The following is a 27,699-nucleotide window of genomic DNA, read 5'->3' on the forward strand; positions in this document are numbered from 1 at the left end:
TTGCGACTTCAAAGCAAGCGGCATTAGGTGCATTTTACTTTGACGGTATAGTTCTTGAACTCTTAAAGGGCTCCACGACTGAGTTTATGTTAGAAGCACAGATGGGTCGTTGCAAAGATTTCCGCACCCGCTGCCGCCCTGCCCGAGTTCGCAATTTGTACGAGAATTCCCACAAATCTACCTGTTCTATGCTATAATCCGCAAGAAAGAGAAAAACTTGTTAGCTCAGCTCATTCTTCTACTGCTGCTTCTTGAAAATTACAGTAAAGCAGATTTATTTTCTCTCGGCTTATCTTGAAATTCCGCGACGTTAACTATGTAACTATCGAAGATCAACTTTCAATTTGAAAATAGTCTTAGATCAATAGTCTGTATTTGTTTTGAGAAGTTTAATACAGTCGACTCTCGCCACTCATAGTTCATTCCACAAATAGCCACCGGCATCATATTCCCTACGTACTAGCTAATGATAGAAAATATAGTTTTCGATTAAGTGCCTATCCATTTTAATTGACAACATTTACCAGTAAAGTGCTGTGCTTTATAATTGTTTGTAATATAATGTGGTCTAAAATGGTAATAATGCTTGTAACGATTTGTACTGGTTTAAATAGATCTTGATCTAACTATGTTATATTTGTAAGTAGGCTAGACCTAATCCTTGAATATAATTATAATGTATCGAAGTTTGGTATGAAAGTGAATTTCATTTCAACTGATTTTATCGTATTTTGATAACCTTTGCATCAAAGAATATCCAAAATGCCTATAAACCCACTCAGTTTGATCTCATATGCTGATACAATATTTAATGTAAGAATGAAAGAATAAGAATTCCCTCTCGTATGATCCCCATTATTAAATTTCAAAGGAGATTACGATCCGGTAATCTTGAAATATAAGGTCCTATTTCATTCAGCAAGCCCGTTGTAGACGTACGCTTAAAATTTATTGACTCCGGTCTTCTCTTGCTACAAAAGTGCAAAACTTTTTTCATGAAACGCACAATTTACAACAATCCGGGAGAGTACAAACTACTTTTAATATTACGCCACGCACACATATACGATATTAATGTGTTAGTAATTATTTTGTGGAAAAGTTTAATTCTGCAATGCGCCATCGTCGAAAGTTGAGTAAAATTCAAAAACATTACATGATCCCGTCGTAATCCTTCAGGCTAGTATAAAAGCACCTAGCTTATGTTTTTCTCTTGCATTAATAATTAAACACACTCGTATTATCATCGCCGAGTGTCACTGTCTACATGTCTAATTAGAAATTCTATTTACGATTCAGTTCTGTAAAGGATATAATTAACTAATTTCTAACTTATGTGCCAGAGAAACAGCACATTTTCGCAAGAGGTACGCGAGTACATACCTTTTGTATAATTAAACTGCGGGCAAACCCAGTTTAAGTTTAATCCTATAGCCTCTTGACACCACACTCCCACCCGGAGGGGAGCTTATTTTGTTCGTCAACACTATCGACCGATGTGGAGACGAAAACGCTCAACCCACGCTACAAGTGTCATACGGAATATCACTGTATGTAGTTCAATGTAAGATGAATCCTTTGCATTTGATTTCTTTCGTTGTTTTCCAATTTTACTACATAGTTGATGGAAGAAATTGTTTTATTTTCAAAACCACAGTAACGGAAAAATATAACAACATAACTTTGAAAATTTTGGTAATTATGTAGAAAGCTGAAACACTTTATAGCGTCGAAGTTTTATAGTAATATACCTTATTGTGATTGCTCGTCTAGGGCAGTAGCATTGTAGGAAGTATTCCTTGGATGCGTTCCCTGCTTCGTGTTGCTCAGTTTAAAGGCGATGATTTTCCGCTTTACATTAGTTGGGCATCTTCTTGGCTCATCAACCTTTACTTAATAGTTATAGCCTGTATAGGAAATCTTTTTTAACCACAGGCATAACATTTCTCAGGATTCATCTCTGGGCCATTCTATTAATAATTTTCTGTTAACAAGACATCTTTGTCGGCGTAGTGAATAAAATATTATATTTTATATTCATCCCTTAGACTATGCAACTCTACTTTGTAAGGAAATATTCCAGAAAAGCACTGACTTAATAAACACTCTACCTCACTTTTATTTTTCTATAATTACTTTGCTTGTGGTGTACATTACCTTGATTAATTTTATAAAGGCTGCTACATTCTGATTTTTTGAGGCAGCCCATGTAGTTCCATAAAAATATGTCGATATACTACAAAAGTTATGCAAATTTAAACTATTAAATGTATAAAAAAAAAAAATCCAAGAAATATATCAACTTAAGTAACATTTACAAGAAGTGAAACGCTGTTGCTATTATGTCCAAGCCCGAAGGTCGCATAAAACATTTCCGATTGTCCAGACCCTTAAAGTATAAATGCTCTTAGCAACCTTGCCACGGCTTACAGCATTTCGGCCCTAATTACGCATTCTCGACATTTGCTTAATGTATGAAAATTTGAAAGAACGAACCATGTTGATGGTACTCGAAACAAAATAATTGCTACGGTCGCGCGGTCCCGGATTCGGCCTCCGCATTCATTATTTACTTTTTATTTTGCCCTCCCCTCGGCTTATAATTCGAGTCGAAACATAAAATCAAGTTTTATTTGATTATGTGAAGAAAAAGAAAAAATATCTGACCTTTACGTGAAACACGGGATAATTCTCAATAATGACCGCAACAAAATGATGTATTTTATGAGAGTTCCAAACACAGAAAGTATATAAGTTATACAACACACTTTTCCGGCTGCTATTGAATCTTTTTTACTAGATGTAAGAGAATTTCTACATCTCACCATATTTTTTTGAGACAAAGCCGTCGTAGTCAATCTTGACAATAGCGCAAGCTCGGTACAGCATAGTTTTTTACATTAAGCAAGAAGGGGGAAACGCGACAAGGCATCGTAGCGTCTCGCTTTCAACCACTCGCAAGGCGCGGCTGCATAAAAGAAATAAGTAGGTATACCTACCATACTATATGAATGCAACCCTTGTGTGTATGGAGTCACTCCGATGTGTTTCGAATGGCTTTCGATGACAAGTGCGCTGAGCTATTTCTCTTTTTAGATGGCTAAATGCGCCCATTGTTTCGTGAGCGCTCGTGTAAGCATTTCTGAAGTAGTACACCCTGGTATGCATCTGGGCGATTTTTCTCTCGCTGAAATAAATTGCTCGGAGACATAAGTAAGTCTTCCTTTCTCCATTTGGAACTGCTCAGTGTTATTGAAACATCTTTTGAACTCCTATTTTTTAAAAATTCAAAATGATTACTAGTTAATATTTTAATGAGCAAAAATACATATGCATATGCATATAAATGAGAACGTAATGTATGAAGTAATTTATACCTATTTCATCCATTTCTTCGGTAGTAGGAATCCTCTTTAAACTTTACATAGCCTTATCAACGCATCATTCATCCGTTATTTATTCAGATCACGAAATAGGTACCTACCCATTGAGAAGTTTGTTCATTTACTCGTACACGCATACGCTTTTTCTTTCGTATTTACTACTTTTGTCTGATATTAAATGAAAACACAAGTTAATTTCTTTAACTTTGCAAACATTTTCAAAAAACTAAAATCTAAATCGGTGCTAGGTTTTTTCATACAACATCCATTGCATTGCAAGCAAGAACACATATACACCTAAACCCGAACGTATATCTTATAGGTATTCTATAAGATATACTCGGGTTTGCTTAAGAACTATTTGTTTTATTTCCGCTATTTTTAATTAAATGCATCGGTCGGTAGGGTCTGCCTTTACGTAGATCATATCGTATCGATACCTATATGAAACGCTCTGCTTTCCCGTTTCAAATACGCACCGCAAATACCTGGAATGCCTTTCTGGCTTCCAATTACCTGTCACCTATAATATAGATGCCTTCAAATCAAGAATCAATGGGCGTCGTCTAGGTGTTTTGCCATGTTTTACGCTCCGTCATCTCCGACGAAAATCCTCAATATACAACAGAAAATCACGTAAACAGTGCATTTATTAGTAAATGGTGTTAGTAAATGGTAGCACGTGGAAGTGGGTTGTTTTTTTTCTTATATACAGATATAGACGTTTTATTAAAGTGCAATCCAGGATAAAATTAATTAACTTCCACAATAGCGTACTCCTCTGTTGTACGTACTATTTCTTTTGTGCTCGGAAGCTGCGAGTTAAGTCTTCCATTGATCAACTATCGTTACGTGTCTCTGTATTTTAAATCCTCTCAACTTCGAATGAACAATGCAGGACGGAGCCAAGTTTAGATGTTCTCGGAACTATCTGCACGACAGACAGCCAGCATCAGAACGAGATAGATTAATACTGTGCAAGTGTTGGTGAAGCGGGGAAGCAATAACGTTCCGTTAATGTCCGCCATTTAGAACGTACGCGGTTACTGTCTTGCGTCGCCTGATGTCGAGTACCACAGAGTAGGTACTTATTTTATGTCACGACTCTCCAACCGAACTAACGAGACTGGCAACCTAAGCCTCAGAATCACCATTTGCCATCCGTACGGTCTCTGTATTGTTACAAATGTTTTAGATATGTTGGCAGACGCCCGTGCGGGACGTAATGAGCTGTGAAGTAGATAAGGTGCGCGACACGAGGAGACGGGATCATCCCTCTATCTAAGCGGAATGCTTACTGGTTCCGAGCGAATGCAGACATCATTATGTAACAGAGAAATAACTTCAAAGTATTCCATGGAAATAAGATTGACCAATACTACAGTTTGTATTTCACAGTATCTACTCAGAGTGTACAACGTTACACTTGAAAGAAAACCTTTTAGAACGGATTTCGTAACCTGTAAAGCCTTTTTTTGAAAGCTCAAAAGACGGTAAATGTATTTGAAGCAGTAAAAACACATTACGAAGTAGGTAATTGCGTAAGTGCTGATGCGTGATTATTTTTGAAACTGCAGGTTAAATGTTGACTCGCTTTTAGCTTTAATTATGGAGTTCTTCTCTACGCATTATATTAATTTATTTCATGTTTAATGATTACCTTTTTATTAAATAACAGGATTAGGATCTAGCCCTAAAGTAAGCGTAGCTTGTGTTATGGGTACTAAGATGACTGATTATTATTTTTATGAATACATACATAAATACTTAGAATATACATATAAACACCCAGACACTGAAAAACATTAATGCTCATCACACAAACATTTTCCAGTAGTGGGAATCGAACCCACGGCCATGGGCTCAGAAAGCAGGGTCGCTGCAAACTGCGCCAATCGGCTGTCAAATAAAATCCGTTTCAAACTTTTAAGGCTCTAAGAAAATGATGAAACCATTTCGATTTCGATAAAAAGTTATACGTGAACATCGAGGCATACAATAACACGATCATTTATAAAATATGTCGTAAATCTATATATCTCAAGATTTTAAAACTAAGATTTTCGTGTTTAATCAATATTTCTTAAAAGTAGTTCAACGGGTACATACCACGATAATATTATGGGATTTTTCGATAATTCCATAATATTATCCCAGACCCAGTTGCATGGATTGAGGTCACGACGGAACTGAGACTATATATCTAAATACTCATTTAACTAACATTACAAAAATACTTTTGCTGTTTCGCATATAGCATTATTATTTTTTTACCAAAAAAGCTCTCTTGCTTTGTTAGGTCTCGCTATTATACACGAAACATGTACACGGCTGTGTTAAATAAAGGTGAAAATGTAAAAATTTTGCTAGTGCAACATGCACTGTCACTGGCATGTTATGAATTGAGTTAGAGCAAGTTGCCAGCCAGCGTGGCAAAGGGACAGGCCACTGTATTCCGTAATTGATGTGTGTAGCTTTTCATCGTAGCGGCCATTCGCTGTTTGCTGCCTGTGGTCAAGTTAGACTAAATTAAATTGTTGTATTTTTCACAACAAAATGACTGCGAGTAACCGAGTACGGTTAACGAGGGGGCGGTAATGTCGTTTTTCCGAGCGCCGAGCGCTGTGCTCGATGTTTGCGCGACACGTTCGGAAATTTTGTTTTGTGAGTTTCACTCTTGTATGAATTTGCAACTTGCCATAAATGGATCGATTTCTATATTGTTTTACTTCTTCGTGGTGCAAAAAGTACTTCGTCGTCACAGGGTTACTATTCAAAAACTAGCCAATTTTTTATAACAGAGTCATAAATCTATAAAATAAAAAAACTTAAGAAAAATCCGAAATAATATTTTGAATTTTACTTCCGTCAGTCCGCCATTAATAAATGAATTGCTTTGACAACTGCACATATCGGTAAGGGTCGCATACCGAGGTAAGTAGGTAGATATATTAGTAAATCGAGAGACGTGTCCGAGTTTTTACAAAATTAGGACTTCTTGGACTTAGTTTAAAATAATTGAACATCTATAATAGAGTTCTAATAATAGAGTTTTTCATGAGGATATTATTATTTCGTATTATTTCTGCGTCTCACAAAGTTGTATTAGGAAACCTAAAAATCGCTTTTTAATTATTTTATTGAAAGTTTTTTCTACTGAGCATAATATTCATCTTTAATACTATACTATACAAAGGTATTGATTTAAGATGGCAGAAACAATAGAAATTGTAATTCAATTGCCGTTTCCCGCGGCGATAATGAATCTAGGCAATCACAAACCGATTCCAATTTAGAGCGAGGCAAAAATTGGGTATGCGGCGAATAATAATTTTCCCCGTGGAATGAACTGCGTTGTCCACATTTAAGGTAATTGCCAACAGTTTCGGCTGACGTGGCCGGCAAACCTGACACTCGGTCCCAGGAGGCTACCCTTTACAATCCCATTAATAAATGCCTCTTATTCAATTTTTATTTGCTGGTATATTTTCTGCAATATTTGCATCTCCAAGCTGGGACTTTTGTTGGTTTTTTATTGTTTAACGTTTCGTAGTTGCATTTTATAGTTGCTACATTTTGCTCTATTTTATATTTGGTCTAGTTATTGAAAGCGGATGAGGTATACAAAGTACAGACTTATTATCACTTGTATATGTAATCTTTGCGTACGTACATACACTCTAAAAAAAAATTGGTTATTCCTAACAAGATAGTGATTGTTGTGATCAAGCATCTTGATTCCATACGAGCCTAACAAGAACATAGATACATCAAATAAGATGATATTGATTGTTTATCATAATTCAATGGACTGGGCAACTGTATTGCTCCTATTATTGTTACCTAACTAAGGCAATTAAGACCTAATTCAATATTAACATGAATAATTACTATACTAACTAAGTCTTCTAATATATTTGACTAAGACCTTGGTCAATATTAAAATGATAATGACTAAAATGAATAATTTATCTTAGTAAAATTAACTAAGACCTTGGTCATTATTAATATGATGATGACTAAAATGAATAATTTATCTTAGTAAAATTAACTAAGACCTTGGCCAATATTAATATGATAATGACTAAAATGAATAATTTATCTTAGAAAAATTAACTAAGACCTTGGTCAATATTAATATGATAATGACTTAAATGAATAATTTATCTTAGTAAAATTAACTAAGACCTTGGTCAATATTAATATGATATTGACTAAAATGAATAATTTATCTTAGTAAAATTAACTAAGACCTTGGTCATTATTAATATGATGATGACTAAAATGAATAATTTATCTTAGTAAAATTAACTAAGACCTTGGTCAATATTAATATGATAATGACTTAAATGAATAATTTATCTTAGTAAAATTAACTAAGACCTTGGTCAATATTAATATGATAATGACTAAAATGAATAATTTATCTTAGTAAAATTAACTAAGACCTTGGTCATTATTAATATGATGATGACTAAAATGAATAATTTATCTTAGTAAAATTAACTAAGACCTTGGCCAATATTAATATGATAATGACTAAAATGAATAATTTATCTTAGAAAAATTAACTAAGACCTTGGTCAATATTAATATGATAATGACTTAAATGAATAATTTATCTTAGTAAAATTAACTAAGACCTTGGTCATTATTAATATGATGATGACTAAAATGAATAATTTATCTTAGTAAAATTAACTAAGACCTTGGCCAATATTAATATGATAATGACTAAAATGAATAATTTATCTTAGAAAAATTAACTAAGACCTTGGTCAATATTAATATGATAATGACTAAAATGAATAATTTATCTTAGTAAAATTAACTAAGACCTTGGTCAATATTAATATGATAATGACGAAAATGAACCTCATAAATATTTTGAAATAACTATGAAACTTGTTCAATACTTTTAGGTAACATTATTATGTCAACTAAGGTTACTTTTGTTCAAATGCACGAAGACACTTTGTCACATTAACTAAGGGTGATATTAATAAATCACTCTCAACCCAGAGAGCGTTTTTGAGTTCACACTAAGAACTTAACTTCTTCTATTTAAATTCTTTAAAGTGTAAACTCAAAAGCGCTCTCTGGGTTGAGAGTGATTTATTAATATCACCCTTAGTTAATGTGACAAAGTGTCTTCGTGCATATGAACAAGAGATACCTTATTTGTCATAATAATGTTACCTAAAAGTATAGAGATAAGTAAGTAGAGAGCGCTTATGAGTTTTACACTTTAAATTCTTTATATCGTGATCTCAAAAGCGCTTTCTGGGTTGAGAGTGATTTATTAATATGACCCTCAGTTAATAAAAGTGAATTAGATATCTTATTAACCGACTTCATTTACTTTAGATTTTACTAAATATTAAATATTACTTAATTAAGATCAAATGGTCAATTCTTCTAAATAATTCAATCATTATAATTAATTATGTAATTATCTAGTAATATTTATTAGATTTATATTCATAACCAATTAAATATTTAAAACTAGTCTCATTCATTATTGTAATTAACATATGTAATATTTAAGTGATATATTTTAGATAAAATAAAACAAAATAAATTGCAACAAGTTATTTATTAATTAATTATTAAATACTACAACGCAACGTTACATATTTTTTACCATTGCTCAAAATATTAATATTACATGGTATCGGAGATACTAATAAATTGTAGAACTCAACAACCTTCTGTGCTGTATGTGGCTCTTTAACTTCATAACAACAGAAATGGTTGTCAAACTCTAATGTTTGGAATAGAGTCCCCATCATAATAAGATTTTCTGAATCATATAAATAAACATGTAGTATTTCAAAAAATATAGGCAGAGAATAGTCAGAACTTGTACTATAAACTAAAATAGTGCCAGGTACATATCGGGTTGAAGTAACAGTAGCCCAAGAAACTTTAACTAAGGACTTATTTTTACATAATTTCAAATTGGAGTAAAGAAATTGTTTTTCATCTAGATTATTTGAACTTGCTTCTACAACAGGACCCGTACGGAGTATGTCACCTAATTTACCTTTCAAAAAAATTTCATTTAAATGTAATTGATGTTTCTTACTTATAGTTAATGTTATATTTTTTTTGTTAAACGAAACATTTGCAGCCATTTTACATGTTCTGTGTTTTGCTTCAAATCGCATACTCCATAAAAAGACAACAGGGCCATATTTTTCAAGTGCAGAGTGATAGTGAATTAAATTATGGAACTTTGGTTTTAATGAATCTTTGGTGAGTGACATATACATCGCATTAAACTCTGCTACCGTGGTTTGTAACAATTCCTCAGTCCCTTTTGCAAAAGCTGTAGATAAGGTAAGTTCCAAAAGCGCTCTTAATTTTTTATATAATTCCCATGTTTCGTCACCCCTAGGAACGAACTCTCCTACCAATAACCCAAAGTATCTCAAAAATGTAAGCATTTCTGACGCTGACATGCGTACATTTCCATGAAGCAAATGTTCCATAGACAAAGTACAAGGTTGGTTCCTAAAGTCAGGTCCATAAGCAAAAGCATGAATTCTGTCATTAAGTAAACTCAAGGAGAATAATTTGAGTCGTCTTAAGTATTGGAGTAAAATAAATTGCATGGCATATTTTGCAACGCCTTCTAATATATCATGCATGCAATCAATGCCTACTTGGTTGAACAAATCGAAATTTTTTACATCAAGCCAAATGCACTTTTCTTTAATGCCAGTCGCTGATGGATTTTTTAGTAATAGATCTGATTCATATTGTGCGAAAGTGCGTAACAAATCTCTGTTTTCATAACATTGAGTTTTTAAAGCATCTTTTCTTACTTTGCACGTCCTACAAGGGAAATTTGCGGAAAAACTCTCCAGGAAACCGGTTATAGTATGAATACCTAAATTATCGCCCAATATCAAGCCAAGTTCAAAATAAACAACACCGGTAAAATTAGGTAAATCAAATTCTATACCATGTTCACTAAGATAATTTAGTTCATTTATTACACAACGAAAGATTACTTTGTTCCCGAATTTAACTCTGTCTGAGGAGTGAAAAAGAAGAACCAGGAATATGTTACTAAGTGTTGATAAACGGCAAGGTGGTAGGCAAGGAATAGATGCATAAACAGCTCCTAATTTGTGCTGTCCTGATCTAGAACCTAATGCATTTCCGGTTTCATAATCGTCAAAAAATATAAATAGGGGAATTATAATTTTGCCTTTATTTTGTTCCATTCTCTTTCGCCAAAACGACCCCTGTATAAAATTTTCTATAGCAGCATTTAAATCACAATCACGTGATAGGCGATTCATAAAATTTAAAGTATCAGATAAAATATTTTCAAGTGAAAAAAACGATTTTAACACTTTACGAAGTGGAATGAAGTGTTCTTCACAAGTGATTGGTACAAGGCGGTTTATACCCATTCTCTTAACTCTTTCCAATCTCTCACCAATTACAATTGATTCTGGGATAATGTAAGTTTGTTTTTTAAGAAAATAATTTATGCGCTTGTGTTCAGTGTCAAATATACTCCACGGAGTTGTTAGTAATGGTTCAATTGAATCTAAAACGGTCTTAAGGTTATTAGGTAAAATAATATTATCTGAAGATAAATTTTTTAGTTGTTGCTTGACAGCTGAAAGTAAACTATCTGTAACGAAATTATGAAAGCCATAAATAATCGTTTGAATAATATTTCTTGGCAATGATTGATTGGCGTATAAACTGGCTATAAACATCGATAGTGCTTTTTCTACAGTTTCTGAATTACTTAAAGATTCTGGAAATTGTTGTCGTTGAATAATAACATCATGAGTGCAGAGAGTAGGTGGTGCCTGATTTAAAACATTAGACGCTGTAAGATCAGGCTGTACTATAATATTTACATCATTTGTGTTTCCTGAAGAATGTTCCCGCAAAATATGTCTTCTAAACGAATTAAATAATTGGAATTTACGATTACAGTTATCTTGTCCACACACATATACGCTAAGTTCCTTTGGTGTGTGTATTAATTGAAAATGTAATCTGAGATGTTTAATACTCAACAGTTGTTCCTGACATATAAAACACGTTAACATTGTGTCCTAATACTATCTACCTAAATTTACATTATTACAAAAGAAATGTCTTATTATCATCAAACGTTCACAAAACTTATCATTGACATTACAAGCTAGTTTTGTTCATAAAATATAATATTAATAATCAGTCACTATCATTTGGCAAAGTTCAGGACGAAATAAACACCAGTTTATAGTAATTATATCTTATTTTATAATTATAATATAATATTAATACTTATAACAGTTGTTATACATTGCAATCTGTCAGGAGGGACTCTGTAGCAGTTGACCCTTTATCAAAAGCAGACGACATTTTATAAAGGCCTTTTTGTATGAAGTACCACACAGGGTACGTGTCGATACCGTATTGCACATTTAGGGCCCATATTATTTTGTAGCACGTATCTACTGCGTGCATAATAGATAATCTTTCATAGATTACTGATCTATTCGCAACAATTAAGTAAGTATTAATTTTTTCTAGTGACTCACCCACAATAATAATATATGGCTGGGATGGTACTCCTTTTTTGTGAAGTGTTGCTAAGCGGAGTTCGATTACCTGACCGATTTCTGTACTAGATTTCACGTGCTTTATAAATCCTTCCCGAACTTCTATTTTACTTGGCTTCCAGCTTTGGCCTGCGCCCGAAATGTGTTTCTTTTGTTTAACCGTCGCAGTGTTTAACAAAAATGGTATAGTAAGAAATCCGGCTAAATTCGATGATTCTTCACAGGACGCTGAAAAATTAGAGGAAGTTAGGAAAACTAATTGTAGCAATATAAAATATCCTTTGGCCTACTTTGCTCTAAGGATCAGCCTCGCTATTTATTAGGACAATGGGGCCAGTGTTCTGGGGTCTATGCACCTTTTTAGACATCTCTTCTTCTTTGTTATTTGTTACTGTATTAGCTTATTAAGTTATGTATGACCGTTTAGTCAGTTAAACTCTCGATTGAGTCTATATCTTAAATGTAAGTAGGTATATTTTTTTATTTAAATTTATAAAATTGTGTAGGTACATATGTTACAAAAAAGGTATAGAATACAAAATTACATTATAAAGGTAAGTTAGGTTAGTACATATCTACCCGTAGTTTAAAAACCTATTCCAGGCAAACAAAAACCTTATCTTAATTATCTCATATGAAGTTTATTTTTTCATACTTACAATTGGCAAGCGTGATCAGTTCATGGTAAAATGGTTCTGTTGTTTTTTTCTTTTTTAATAGTTCTAGTAGCTTTATTTTCAGTAAAGGGAAATTGATAAACAAATTATCTTTGTAAACACCATTCACGGTATTAAAGTCTTGATGCAGCTGGAAAGATAAGAATGCATTAAATCTACATGTTTATAAGTTTGATTGAGGTAATCTTCGAAACTACTTACTTATCAGATTTGAAAAATTCTTTATAAAGGTACCTACATTATTTTAGACATGATGTATATAGAATACCCACGGGAACCGGGAACAAAGTCCCGGCCATATTATTCAAGTATTACTAATAAATTCGTTAACAAGGAACATAGAATTAGGTAAAAATATATTATGTACCTACAGGCTTTTATTTTGTTGTTCAGACTACTTTAGTAATTTAGTAGAGTAGCAAGTAAATTAGTACTAAAATACTAGCTACCTACTGCTCAAAAATCGTTCGCACGACGGCCGACTATTTCTATGTAATCCGCTGGATAATTATAGGTATTAATTAATATTTACCAAAGAATAACCTTGTGGTTTTTTCAGTGCTGGGTATTTGTCATAGTAAGATTCAATGGTGGTTTCAAGCTTTGTGTCATACAATTTCCGTGTTCTGGCTGTATAAGTATGTACCCACTTGTCCACAACTATATTCCATGGCTCAGAAGAATTTTCAAGCCATTGTAAATCATTCTCAAAATTCTCACTTTCCTCTTCATTTAAGAAAATATTCGGAATAGGCCTTGGAGACGGAATAGATCCTAATGAGGTTGTGGGACTCTCTTCTCTGCTTCGTTTCCCTTTTCCCTTTGGTAGAGCTCCTATATTTTGTAAGCGTCTTCGTTTGTTTAATACCTGATGAACCAGTTTACCTTTAGCTTGCAATACAATGCCATTAGCGGTTGTGCAAGCTGGGATATAATATGTGGTAGTTCTTTCACCAGGAAAAACCTCTTTAATGTAGCTGACCCACTTATAATATGTTGCACCTCTGATAGGTGAATCTTTACTTTCTTTTAGGATAGCCTTCGCAATAACAGCTGCCAACAAATTTCGTGCACTGTCCCCAGGAAGACAGTGACCCTGACATGCAAGGAGTGAAGCAGAGTCGAGGGATTCTTTCAAAAGATTTTCTAATGCCTGAAAGTTAAAATAGAAAACTTTGCTAGGTCTGTAGTTGGTGCTAAGTCAAACTGTAACGAGGAATAAAACTCATATTAAAACCAAAGGCAACCACTTTTTTATCCACTACAAGTTAGCCCTTGACTGAGATCTCACCTGATGGTAAGTGATGATGCAGTCTAAGATGGTAGCGGGCTAACCTGTTAGGGGCATGGCAGTTATATTAAACCGCTACCCCTATTCGGTTTCTACACGGCGTCGTACCGGAACGCTAAATCGCTTGGCGGCACTTCTTTGCTTGTAGGGTGGTAACTAGCCACGACCGAAGCCTCCAGACCAGGGAAATTCAGAAATTATAACTTTCCAAACCCTGCCGGGGATCGAACCCGGGACCTCCGCACGTTAAGGCAACGGCGCTCATCACTGCGACACGGAGGTCGTCAGAAACTTAAAAAAAATGTTAATTTAAGTAATTTGGGTGGATGTTAGAAGCATCCAAGGTCTGGTCCGGTCTCCTAAGTGAAACAGGTACCTAAATCGGAATTAGGAAACCCAATAGTAGGTATAGAGTAGAGTACGTACGTGCCCAAATTCTTAAGTCGGCAGGGGCTGCCGACTTTAGAATTTGGGCCCTATTAGATGAACTAGATTCTAGGTATATATAGGATTCTATATGTATTTAGGAAAACGTTTTAATTAATAGTCTATTATTATAAAACTTACTTTGACTGATTTCTAAATTAACATACTTATGTACTGATTTTATTACTAACAATATATTACACATTGTTAATTATCGCTATTTTAGTGAAATAAAATAGATCGACCGGGTGTGACGTTATGCGGCGTGGCTGAGGTCTTGTATCGGTTTGCGCGTTGACGCGACCCGTCTGGACCTATTACTACTTCAAATGCCACCGAAAACACAAATGTCGGTGCGGAAAGGCCGAGCTTAAGCAAATTCGTAATTTTATAATTAAATTAGCTGTTTCCCCTGATGTTGACAGTTTAGAAGACTCAGCCCGCTGATAGACAGACGGATGGACCGGCGGACAGACAGACAGAGAGCGGAGGCTTACATAGTAGGTAATTGGGTCCCGTTAGCATACTTTTGTTACGAAACTATAAAATACTAAAATCGGGATTAAGATGGGAGGGTTTAAATTTGGGTATTTTTGATGCTAAATAATATAAAATACTTACTTACTTAAGTACAAAAAAAATTTAAAATTAACAAAAATCTGGATAGGGACACCCTAATCACCTAATAGAAATAAACTTTACGACCTATTCTCATACCTACCAAACAGATATACTATATACTTATATGCACAGATGTAGTACCTACCTATTATATGTATGTCAACAATACCGACATCCGCGCATAGGCATTTGTCGTGTTCGCGCGAATCATTCGAAATAATTATGACGAAATGCTTGTTCAGACTTGTCGCGACAACGCAAATCTTGGTGTTATCGTTTCAGTCGCGTGGACGCAGCATAGCATTATTATACGATGTTTATAATGAAAGAGTTTCTACGGGATTTTAAATAACCCCTAGGACGCCGATGAAATCATAGCTAGTAAACTGTAGGTATATAAAATATTCAGCATACCCAGCACGTAGTGGTCCCCTCGCTATGTCTTGCAGTCTCGGTTGGAGGCTGGTTTTCTTTTTCATTATCATGTGGGACTATAATTATGTCTTTAGGGTCTAGGGAGTTCACCTCGAACATAGATAAATCCAACAGTGTCTGCAAATTAATAGTACCTAGGTACCTATAGCTGTATAAAAAATACTGGGTTATAACTTACTAGTGTCTCGCTGATTTAGTGGTTAACATGTTCAGTTACGGATCACGAGGTCCTAGGTTCGATTACGGATCACAAGGTCCTGGGTTCGAATCCCGGGTCGGGCCGAAATTGTAAAGTAAGTAGGTACCTATTGACTTTTTCTGTCTAAAAATTTCCAGTACCAGCCCGGAGTTAGGAAGTTGACGGTATCTACTATCCCCGTGCCCTCACTCCTATTAGAGAGGCGCCCTGTGCCCAGCAGTGGGACGTTAATAGGCTGATGGTAATGAACTTAGTGTAATAATAATAGGTACTTGAAAAGATTTAAAGTTATATTTACAGATGAAAACTCAGCTTTCCAGGTCCTCCAGCATCGCATGAAAAGGGACCTGGGACCTGCTAGAGGCAAAATCTCTTTGACGTCGCCATCAGTCAAAGCTGATAGCGCTTGTATGGTTATTTGTTGTTCTGAAATTAATATTTTTCGAGCATAATTTTATATTATGTACCTAGGTACCTACGAGACTATTTTACACACTAATGCGAGCATGGATCATCGTTTTTAAACAGAAAGTAAACATATTATAGGTTACCTAACGATTTTGAACTGGTTAGGCACAGTAGTTAGCACGCATAACACAAAATAACCGATCGAGATACTTACGATTGAATATGGGTATGAGCTCCTCCAATTCCCAGGTCTTCAGAAGGTCGTTTACGTCATCCATTGGGCTTGGCACAACGATAAAATAACTAAATGAAAAAAACGCGCTTCGGGTACCGCTGAATACAAGTGACGCTGACACCATTAAAATTTCAACTGATTTAGAATTTAGATTTCGGGAATTAACTTGTAGGCCGCTCCCCGCCTCCTCAGTCCCCCTTTGCCCCTGTCCACGTGACTTTATCGACCAATCGACTAATTATTATTATAACTTTGTTGTTTTAACTAAGAAAATGATTAGTTTGATAATGAAAATCAATCGAAGCAATTATTTATGTTAGTTATTTTAATTAGTATATTCTAAACTGATTCAATTTACGTACTTGACTTTATCGACTAATAATGATAGTCGTTTTAAATATTACCTCTAGTAGATTTTAACATTAATTTATAGTTAATTCAATAATGTCAAGTAATAAAAATTATTATTATAACTTTGTTGTTTTAACTAAGAAAAATGATTAGTTTGATAATGAAAATCAATCGAAGCAATTATCTATGTTAGTTATTTTAAATAGTATATTCTTAACTGATTCAATTTACGTACTTGACTTTATCGACTAATAATGATAGTCGTTTTAAATATTGCCTCTAGTAGATTTTAACATTAATTTATAGTTAATTCAATAATGTCAAGTAATAAAAATTATTATAATAACTTTGTTGTTTTAACTAAGAAAAATGATTAGTTTGATAATGAAAATTAATCGAAGCAATTATCTATGTTAGTTATTTTAATTAGTATATTCTTAACTGATTCAATTTACGTACTTGTTTAAGCTAAATAATTAAAAATGATCTAATCATACAAAGAAGTAAATAATAATAGAAACAACGTATTTATTTGTTAGAATCAATGAACATACCTACATTGTTAGCTCAATCTATAATGAACTTGCTGCTATAACTAATCAGCATTTGTTGTTATGTTTATTATCATTATTGTTATAATTTATATAACGTCAACTAAGAGAAAATCTCTCTTAGTTGGCTTTCTTTTTTTAGAGTGTATGTAACACAATAAAAAGATATTTCACCCTATTAAAGCATAGAAGTCACGCTTATGGACTGAGATTATCTAAAGTGAACTGGAAAACCCGATAATTAATTATTTAAATTTTCGTATTAAGTTTTTATTTCATACATACCTTGTTAAACAGATTGGATTGTTTCTAACATTATATTTTTCAAATAATGGGAATACCGATTTAATGATATAGTGATTGAGAGTGGTAATGACTTACAAAGTCATCATTTTTAAACAATAAGAGTCACTTTTGCTTTACGTATGTACATGTTCCTAAAATATGCTGTCCTGATTTAATAAAATATTAATAATAATAATATAATCCTGAACCTGTTAATCCACACTAAGAATCCCTCAGCGCGTAAAACTGTGTCACATAAAGTCGTATTTTTTCTTTTTGTAGTTGCTATAAGAGATTAAAAAACATAAAAGTTAGCTTTGTATCAAACAGATCGAAGATCACATGCGGTTCAGTCGTGAATAAGATCCAGTTAAATGAATATCATAATTAAAAATTATTCACCCAGCACGTGAATACAAACCTTTTCTTAATTATATGCGCATAGTCGTATAATTAAACGAACGGAAAGCACCTTGACTTGGAGAGCCAACGTGACTGGGGGAGGCTGCGGGATGTCATACTCAAGATTTGCAGGGAAAAGGCGTGCTTGTGGGGAAAGACTGCCACTTGGACACGTTCTCCGGCAAACATATATTATCATGCGATTTAAGACTCTAAGACCTTATGCAAAGATGCCAATTTTGAATAAAATATTGACATAAAGATTTTCCGCTCACCACATCATGTTCGTACGTTTTCTGAATGAGGTTCCATTTTGATAACGTCATATTATGGGAATTAAATGACAAATAGGTACTTTTACTTTGAACATACTACTTACTCAAAGTGCTAAGTTTTAGAAAAGCATTATATACTATCTTTTATTAATAATGTGAGTCATATGGAGTTAATTTATTTAATTTGATAATATTGATATTTTAAAAATACATACTATATTTGCATCGATGGTTTTTTAAATTAACATATTTACTTACTGCAGCGTGCTTCGGTTACTTTGTCACTGATAGGGAATTGAATATCTCGACGGTCATTGTTATCCCGTCTACTGCTTTTTTACTTTGTTATTATCCTTAAATATTAAAGAAAATACGTCTTTGAGAGCTACTCGATATTGACGTTATAAAGAATCCCGTAAGTCAGCGTTTTTAATGAGAAAATATTCTTTAGATATATTAATCTACAATTGATCTCAAAACTAAGCACAGTTTTATAATAGACTAGCGGTCACTCGCGACTTCGTCGGCGTATGAGTAAACCTTTAAAAAAGTCATAAGCTATCGCGGACTGTTTTTAGAACCTTTAAAAAGAGGAACAATTCCATTATACTTAAAGATTTTAAACTAAGATTTTCGTGGTTAATCAACATTACTTAAATATGGTTCAACGGGTACATATCACGATAATATTTTTGGATTTGTCGATATTTCCTACCCTTTGAACTATACTTACTACATACTTTCGCCGTTTTGGTATAACGTTTACCGTTTATGTGTCGCACGCATCGGAAACTCTCAAAAAGCATATTTTTTCCAGTTTTGCATCATCTCTTGTGCGGAAACCGTACCATCGTAGTATAACCGAATACCGTAACGTTCTGAGTAATACTTATAGTTACTACTGCTGAGTTTCTTTTTGGAAGAATCTGCCTTCCGTACTGGTGGTAGAGCCATGCACAGACAAGCAGTTTTGGCCTTTCAAAATTACCAACTCTGGATTGTTACGTCTACGAACTACTGGTACGTCAGTCGTAGACACGACTACGTAGCCGATCAAGTCGAATATAAAATAATGCCTTCAACCAAAAGCAGTTCTGATATGAAAATTTAATTTCAGATGGTGACCAGGACAAAGAAAATCTTCGTAGGAGGGCTATCAGCACCCACAACGCTGGAAGATGTAAAGAATTACTTCGAACAGTTTGGACCGGTGAGTACTACGACAATATCTTAATATATATAAATCTCCTGTCACGATGTTTGTCCGCGATGGACTCCTAAACTACTTAACCGATTTCAAATTAAATTGGTACACCGTGAGCAGTCTGGTCCAACTTAAGAGATAGGATAGCTTACCTTTAATTATAGTCGCAATTTTTTTTTATTGCAAATTATTTGTCTATGATTAGTTGAGTCACATGTTATATATATATATACTACTATACTCATTGAAGGCTTAGCGATACAGAATACTTTAAAAACAAAATCAAACGCAGACGAAGTCGCGGGCAACAGCTAGTTATTTATATATATGCCTTGTATAAAAAATTTAAACTTCAGAGATTATTTAACCAAGATTGAAATCAAAGAAATGATGTTTGTGACCTTGTATTTGAAGCTAATTCTCCGGGAGAAATTTTAAAATTGTTATCTATACGAATATATAATTATTATTAACATAAAATTACCTTCAATAATATTACGTCAGGAAAAAAAAGTCGATCCTAATAAAAACACTCATATCACAAAATAAGCATCCGAAAATGTATATAACGGTAATAACATAATTACCAAAGTATTGGTGCTCAGTAATTAATTATTATTAGTAACTATCTGACTTATTTAGTTATAAAAGTTTTAGGATTTCATGATTTATCATACCTAAATATTGTTTGGCAGATACCTGAATCATCAGCGTAGCTAATATTAGTATTTTTTAATGTATTATCAGCAATAAACGACCTTTTTCAATTACAAAGTATTTCCACAATAGAAATCGTTTTGACAACAGCCTATCTGTCTTTGATACTATTACACGAAAAGGATTCTTAAGAGTACTGATGAAAGTGCGTGTTCCCATAACAAGATGTTCGGGGCTGTAAGCCTGCGATAATTCGCCTCTTTGTCTGGCAACCGCAGCACCGACCAGGTGTCTATCTACAAAGTTTCGCCGTAATTAGCTCCGTATCTAGCATGGATTCTGACTAAGGAACTTTTCAGAATTCAACATTGGCTACAGGCGGCAGTCATTGTGCCTCTCAAAGTAATCGGGCCGAACCAGCCGCCCGCGACGATCAAAACCTTCATTACCTATTATGAGAGTTTAGAATAAAGCCAACGAGTTTTTCGAAGTGAATGTGATTGATGCCGAGCAAAGGAAATATCCCGGGAGAGATAAAAGGAATTTAATGAAGAGTCTTTAAGAATAATGATTAAGGGAATGGTTATTCCTTTTGGTCGGCGGCCTAATGATGGAGTCTTAAGAATAACTTTTTTGTGTCTATGTAACGTTGTAATCACGCTTTCCAATTAGTAGAGGATACAAATAAAATTGTGAGTTTTAATATAGGTAGGTATAGGTGGTAGGTAAACTTTAGGTAGGTATTATTTTTGGTGGTAGGTATTATTTTCAATTTAGCAATATTTCGCTGCTGGGCTGTTAAGGTCTTCTTTCTGACAGATGGATTTAGAGCTTAACCTCTCTATGACGCTATAATGTGAATTTGCGGGCTTGAATACAAAGACACTGTATATCTGTATAGTATGTACATTAACAAATGTTTACTGTACAAACTGGGCTCAGTATAATAATAAAACCAACGTTAAAAGGTAGTGTTTGCCTTAAGGTATAAAACTCTAGTAACCTTATTACTTGCCGTGGTGTGCTGTACCAACTGTGCATAATTTTAACAAAAAAGTAAGTATGGCTGGAAACTGATTGCATGCGAATCCGGTTACGTCATAAATACGGGTTCGTTATCATGTCTCCAAGTATTATTAACCGTAATTAAAAGTATGACGTAATATCGTATTTTGGGCAACCTACACTCCATATCCGGATTCTCTGTGAAACTGCATCCCTAACGAAACTTTTGTAATTACATAATATTATTAATATTCTGTCATTGACCCACTGTGACAATAAATCTATCAGTTTACTATTTAAATCACATCTTACCAACAAGCTAGTTATAAACCAAGCTAATCTCTAAACGTAATTGCCATAAGATAGTGAATTGCTACAGTTAATGGGATAATCAAAGCGCGTAACATCACATAAAAGCCTAAAGTGTATTCCCAACTAAGATAAATAAATGAAAGCCATTATTGAATCTACTTAGAGCGTACACCGAGAATTCTGAGTACAAATTAATTCAATAACATTCAAGCCGTGCACTGTGCTCTCGAGTCGACATCATTTCGTAAGGGTGTCACATTTTGAGCGAGTTTAATTAACAATCTAGTCGCTTTTGTAGGTACCTTCATTAGTGTATTTGTGGATAAACATTGCGCAAACTCGGTATAATCCACGGTGCGTCCGTGTGCGTGGGATCCGCGGCATCGTACACGGCGCTATATCGTATGGTACCGGGTGAGTGTCACGTGCGATCACATCGACGCTTTGCTATTGTGACTACCCCGTACAGGCATACGAGGCGGCACCGGTAGCGCACGCACACATGCGTGATGCCGATACCTCAATACCGTTCTGGCTCTCCCTACGTGCGAGCTCTCCGAATGCAAACTGTCTCGGAATATCAAATGAGCCACTTAAATACTGAACACAATGACTACGCCCACCTGAAGCAAAGGCCGCGGGGACGCGTGCACGCAACGCCGTCGTAAATGAAAGCCCGTCGGGTCGGGGCCGAAGGGTGGGCTAGGTTTAACCCCGGTAACGATTTCCTTCAGATAATGGAGAATTTTCTGATGAAAGCTGCTCAACAGTGCCCTTTCAAGGATTTAGGAAACGTCGGATTTATAGCCCGAACGGTCGGCGCAAATTTTGTTCGTCACGACACCATGCTCTCTGTCGCATGAATTAATCTGTACGTGAGGCTGCCCTAAAACATTCTTCTATAGAATTTGTCCTATTTGCGAACTTTAAAGTGCTATCGCAGCGTAGAGTATTATTAGGTAAATGAGTCATAGTTAGCATGTTTTAAGGACTTTAATCTACTTTACTAAACTCGAAGCCAGTAAAAAATAAAGCACCGACATAATTTTATATTAGCAGACGCTTAGGCTAAAGTAAACATGACGTATGCGAAATTAAATTTGAACAAAAATGTTTAAAGTGAAAACAATTTTGTACAGAATTTAGCTTTTAAAACGCTTTGTATGACGTTCAAATTAAACAAAAAGTTCAAACTTAGCACAATTAGATAGGACACCAAAATATCAAAGGTACCTAAATGCTATATTACATACAATAATTTACCCTTTCTTTCAATAATAAATACAAATAATTGGATACAGTCCGAGTGTAAGCACTGCGTAGAAGATGACACCGTACCAAATATTAAAATGTAAATCGTAATCAAACTCACTTGAAAGTCAAATGTCGTGTGACAACATCGAGATACCGACTTAAAAATTAATTAGCTGAACGACCGGTGTAATCTCTGAAGCCTACACCGATTAGGAACTTGTTGTTTACCAAACTGAATTCCAACAAGCGGCGAGAAGGTGTCATTTTATTCCATCCATGTACTCTTTTATGACCTTTCGGTTACGAATCTGCGTCCCCGCCAAAGTTTGCCTCCGTTGTCAGAATATATACTCGGCCCTCAATTTCGACGCGGTTTGCTTATATTTTATTTTTTTCTGTTCGCTCATGAAAATGTATGTCACCTTTATCTGTCTATCTGCCTCGCTAAAGCGATCTTATATTTAATGTTAAGCGGACAATTTTATTTACAAGAATTTCCACTGAGATCTTTCTCCTTGAATATTATTTTTAGATTTAGAAACGGGAGAAAAATACATTAATAACTTTATTCGCCACAATTTTATGAAGCTGTCTTTTTTATGATGGAAATAATATTTTGCTGAGACACACGCAACGCGTTAAACGGAGGAAATTGTTTTATTTACAAAGCTGAAAGTTTTAACAATTTAATACTCCTGCTATGTGATGCTTTATACTGGATCAATGTTCCCGGCTAACGATAAAGTTTCGTAACCAATATAAAGTTAGCGAGCGGGCTTTCTCTTAGCACCACACGCACAAGAGGGTGTCTTTGAGAAAGTTCCGTTGCATGCTTGATTCGCTATTGTTTTAGCCGTCGAGCCAACCAAAACTCTGACCGCTGCTAGTTCCGGCGATAACTAGCACCCAAGACGTGTGCTGCCTTCCGTTGCAACTTGCACGATTACTTGTTATTATCTTAGTGTTTGCTGTTAACTTTGAATCGGGTATCGACATGTACCGTTCGCTGCAAGTGCCGCAATATTGAATATTGCAATTGGCTGAGTATGGCTCCTCGAAATAGGCTTTGCTTGCATTTGCATAATTAATTCTCTAGAGCGAATATACAATATTCAGATTACTTAATATAAGTGGAACTGTTTCCAATATCGATACTATATATATATTGCTACATTCGACAGATACTATCAGCTTGAAATATTATTTTAATTTAACGTACAAAACATTTTTTTTTATTTAATAAAATGCAGATTCCAGAACTAGGTCTTTTCTTTGTTTGAGCCCGTGATTTGTGTTAAACGCTTAAGTTAACTGATATGCTAACGCACCGTATCGATCAAACAATCCTCTGGCGATGGCTAAACGACTCTTACGCGTTCGCATCGCAACTAAACATCGTTTACTGTCAGCAGCACTCCGACTGTAACTGAAGCGGGTCCGGAATTTGGCTTAACTACCCTATAGGTACGATATCATCGGAGGCCGTATATCAATCAGTTGTTACAACGATCCACGATTGTCGTTTATCTTCGGGGCCGTTCGGATCTGTCTGTCCAGATTCGTGCATTGTTCCAACATTAGCCAGGGTTGCCGAAACGGTGGATGTCTGAAATGCCAGTAGTCTGGCGTTCCCGTTGCACGGCGCATCGAGCGCCCGATAGCGTTTCCAATTTCCTGACTTAAATTGCTCTAATTTGGTTATACGCTGACGGTTGATCGAAGGTTGCTAAAGCGCCGGCCACCAACGACATTTGGTTGCGGTTCGTAATTTTTGCTGCATTTTATAGTACGCTTTCATCGCCGTCCTATTTCTGACTGCAAACTGAGTTTTGGAATTAATAACTATTTTCTTTGACCTAGAATAAATATTGCAGAATATAAGTCGATCTAGAGATTCAATATTACACTGATAAAAAAAATCCTAATAATTGCATTAATAAAGCTTTACTTAAAATCTCTATGAATCGTCATTTAAATACGTCCACTGGTAATTACAACCTCAAATATACGTTAGGAATTAAATGCGCTTTGAACATTCAAAACTAAAACTGCAAGTTTATAATAAAATTAGGTAGGTGGGTAATAGGTACGTAAATACCTGTATTTACTGAAAAAAGGGTACTTTTTATTTGCTTGAATGGTACGAGCATTTGAGTGCCAATATATTAAGGTAATGGCAAACTAATTACGCTCTCGAAGCATTTTACAGGACCACACAAGTGCCTCTCAAGAAGCACAGCTTTATACGTTTAATTTGCAGAGACTTCTTTACATTTTATGCAAAGGGACCTATTAAGTAGCCAACCATAAAAAGAAAATTTCTTCTATGAAAATGATTTCCGAAAAGCAAAAGTTAATGCCTTTACAATTAACATTAAAAACAGTCTCATATTAAGTAGGTACATTTATTTGTATCGCAAATAAAATATAAGGAAGTGACATAAATTAGGAAGAATTAGTTATTATCATCACCAATATTCACTGCTGGACAGTTTCTAGCAGCGCCAACTCGTCCCAAATCTCGTAAATTCTAAAATTATTAGTATATTGAAAGAGACTTATATTTCAATAAGCGCTGAAAATCTCTGAAATAATGATGTAACAGTTTTCCAGATAGTGTGGGGGCGCTACGGATAAACGTACCCTAGGGCGAACGATTTGTTATACCCGTCTAGTTTTGTACTCGTAATTGTCGATGCTTGGGGCTACGTCTAGTTACGTCATACACTTAAATAAGAAAATAAACTCACGATAGTTTATAGATAAGTAATTAATGTTTCGTATTTATATAAGAACATAATTTCTAAGGATTGAATAAATCAATTCGCCCTCCATGAGTTTTTAAAAATGCGGTCGATTTTTTGTAATTTTGTCAAAGTAAAAGGTCAACGAGATAGTTCCTAAATTCTTTAAAAAATATTTAAGCTGTGAATACTAAACGTGGTTTTTTACTAAAATTATAAAAACTATTGTTGTCAATGTCTTTTAAGTGTCATAATTTTTTGTTTTAATTCCGCAGTTTAAATCAAAGCAATAAAATGATTTATCAAGAGTTGATCGAGACTAATAAAACTTATTACCTTAAAACGTACCAAAACTTTTCAACAAAGTTATGAATAAAGTATAAATTTATCTCCAATTCCAATCATTTTATCAAATAAAAGGTGATGTTGTTTTATTCATTTCTCTGAAAAATCTTTTATAAATTTCCAATAAAAATAAAGTCGATTGATATTCTATAAACACGCATCCACTCCAAGTATTTAATCCTGTTACAATGGACTCGATGAGACGATATAAGCCGATCATTTAAAAACAGGAGCAAATTGTGTTTTATCTATATCGAAAAAGCTATTCATTTTCAATGATTTTAATGTAGCAACTTTTAGGAGGATACGAATAAAAAATATAGTCTCCCGTAGTGTAAAAACTTTTAGATCCAATAGCAATGAGAAGTTGTTTTTTTTTGTGCTTATCTGACTTATAGTATTGATTTGTTAGTGAACTTCATTCAGAAATAATAAAATCGTATTATAGAAAGAGATTTTTCAAATATTTGTCGTTATGATCTAATAAAAGTTAGGTTAGGTTATGTTAAAGTATTCCCGATTTTTTATTGCCCCAATGAATTTCGCCTTGCGGATTTCGATGAGGGGCCCTTGATTTTTTGTTCTCATTTCAAATACAATTAGGTATGCTAATTCATTTACCTATGACGGCTTTGTGGAAAATCGCTGAGAAAAGATCAGTGTTCGGATATTGAGGTGGATAAGGGGTTGTAGGAGGTGGCTGGGGGTACGGTGGACGTCTTATACGGCACTATGGTAGTAATTAATGGATCGTGCGTGGCTCCGCTGAGGACAACTTCACTACCTATAGATTTTGTTAGCCTGACTGTAATGAAAGATTCAAGCAGCTTACATTATTTAATTGAATTATTTTATACAGATTGACTAAGCGCAGACAAGTTAATGTATAGGTATGCACGAGGAGTCTTAGAATAAAAAAGACTTAAAAGTTTTAACGAAAAACATGAGTTAATGAATCTTAAGCTAAGTTATAACAACGAGAAAAATATATTTCACATACAAGCACATAATAAAGTTCGTAAGTAAAAGTTGATCCAACATCTTACGTTTATTAAAATAAGACTACTGGGGTAAAAATACATGAGCAAGATTCACAGATTCCTCGAGTTTATTGCGAGTTCAAAATGAATCTGTACTTTAGTGAAATGAAGAGAAGGAAAAAGGGGATTGAAGGGACACAGTAAACATAATTAGGTGTTCGGGCAAGCGGCCACCTTGATTAAACGAGACGCTGACGTTTTCCGAAGACAAAAACAATTTATAAGGAGTGCACATCAAAGTCGGATTTCGGCGTGCGCCTCGAATGACAATAACATATAATATTGCTTTATTATATTAATATTCAACAGATATAGGTACGCTAGACACTGGCATTTTAAAAACAACTAAGCAATGCAAAGCTGCTTAACAATTTGTTTTTATGTTTAAAGGAACATGCAAAAGATCTGCCTACAAATACCTATTACAAAAAACAACAACAAAAGCGAGCAACGATGTCAATTCTAACTGTCAAATAATTCAAGATGCGGTGCGACGTATCTCACAATCAGTAAGATGTACAGCTTCAGGACCGAGACTATACGTTTTTCCCTTCGGTTTTATTCACCGTATCGCATAACAAATACAAGAGTTCGGCACACGTATTCCCAAGATGAATAGGTATTTTTCTCACGTGAAATCGAGTCAGCCCACCACATCGCGGCTAAACTGTAACTTTGAGATGCTTACGATATCGGTGCATAAGTTATCACACCATATTTATTCTTCTTGTGTTTGTTTGAGTTATTGAAGTGCTCAAACACATGGACCAATTAGAATCTGGTTTTTTGTTCACAGCGATGGTTCTCGGCTAAGTCTAATAGGTTTTAGGGATAATGATGAGGAATGTTGTCAAGCTGTTTGCGGATTTTCGGCTGGTTTTATGGCATTTTTGTGGTAATTGATTTGGTGTTGATAAAGACGAAGCCCTAAGTTTATTTTAAATTTTATTCATTATTTAAAAGTATTTTTCAGTATAAATATAAATAATTATTTATTGAGAATTATGAAAAATAAAT

The 27,699-nt window shown here is 34.5% G+C and overlaps 1 protein-coding gene across 4 annotated transcripts in view; it reads left to right on the plus strand.

The window, feature by feature from the left end:
• LOC120624201 (RNA-binding protein Musashi homolog Rbp6) overlaps positions 1 to 27,699 on the plus strand; it is a 692,918-nt gene that overhangs the window by 465,579 nt on the left and 199,640 nt on the right. For all 4 annotated transcript variants that reach the window (XM_039890595.1, XM_039890597.1, XM_039890596.1 and 1 more), the window contains exon 6: positions 19,239 to 19,331. In XM_039890595.1, the coding sequence (XP_039746529.1) occupies positions 19,239 to 19,331 (93 nt within the window). The remainder of the gene's footprint in view (positions 1 to 19,238; positions 19,332 to 27,699) is intronic.

This window comes from Pararge aegeria, chromosome 6 (assembly GCF_905163445.1).
Source record: "Pararge aegeria chromosome 6, ilParAegt1.1, whole genome shotgun sequence".
Taxonomy (NCBI): domain Eukaryota; kingdom Metazoa; phylum Arthropoda; class Insecta; order Lepidoptera; family Nymphalidae; genus Pararge; species Pararge aegeria.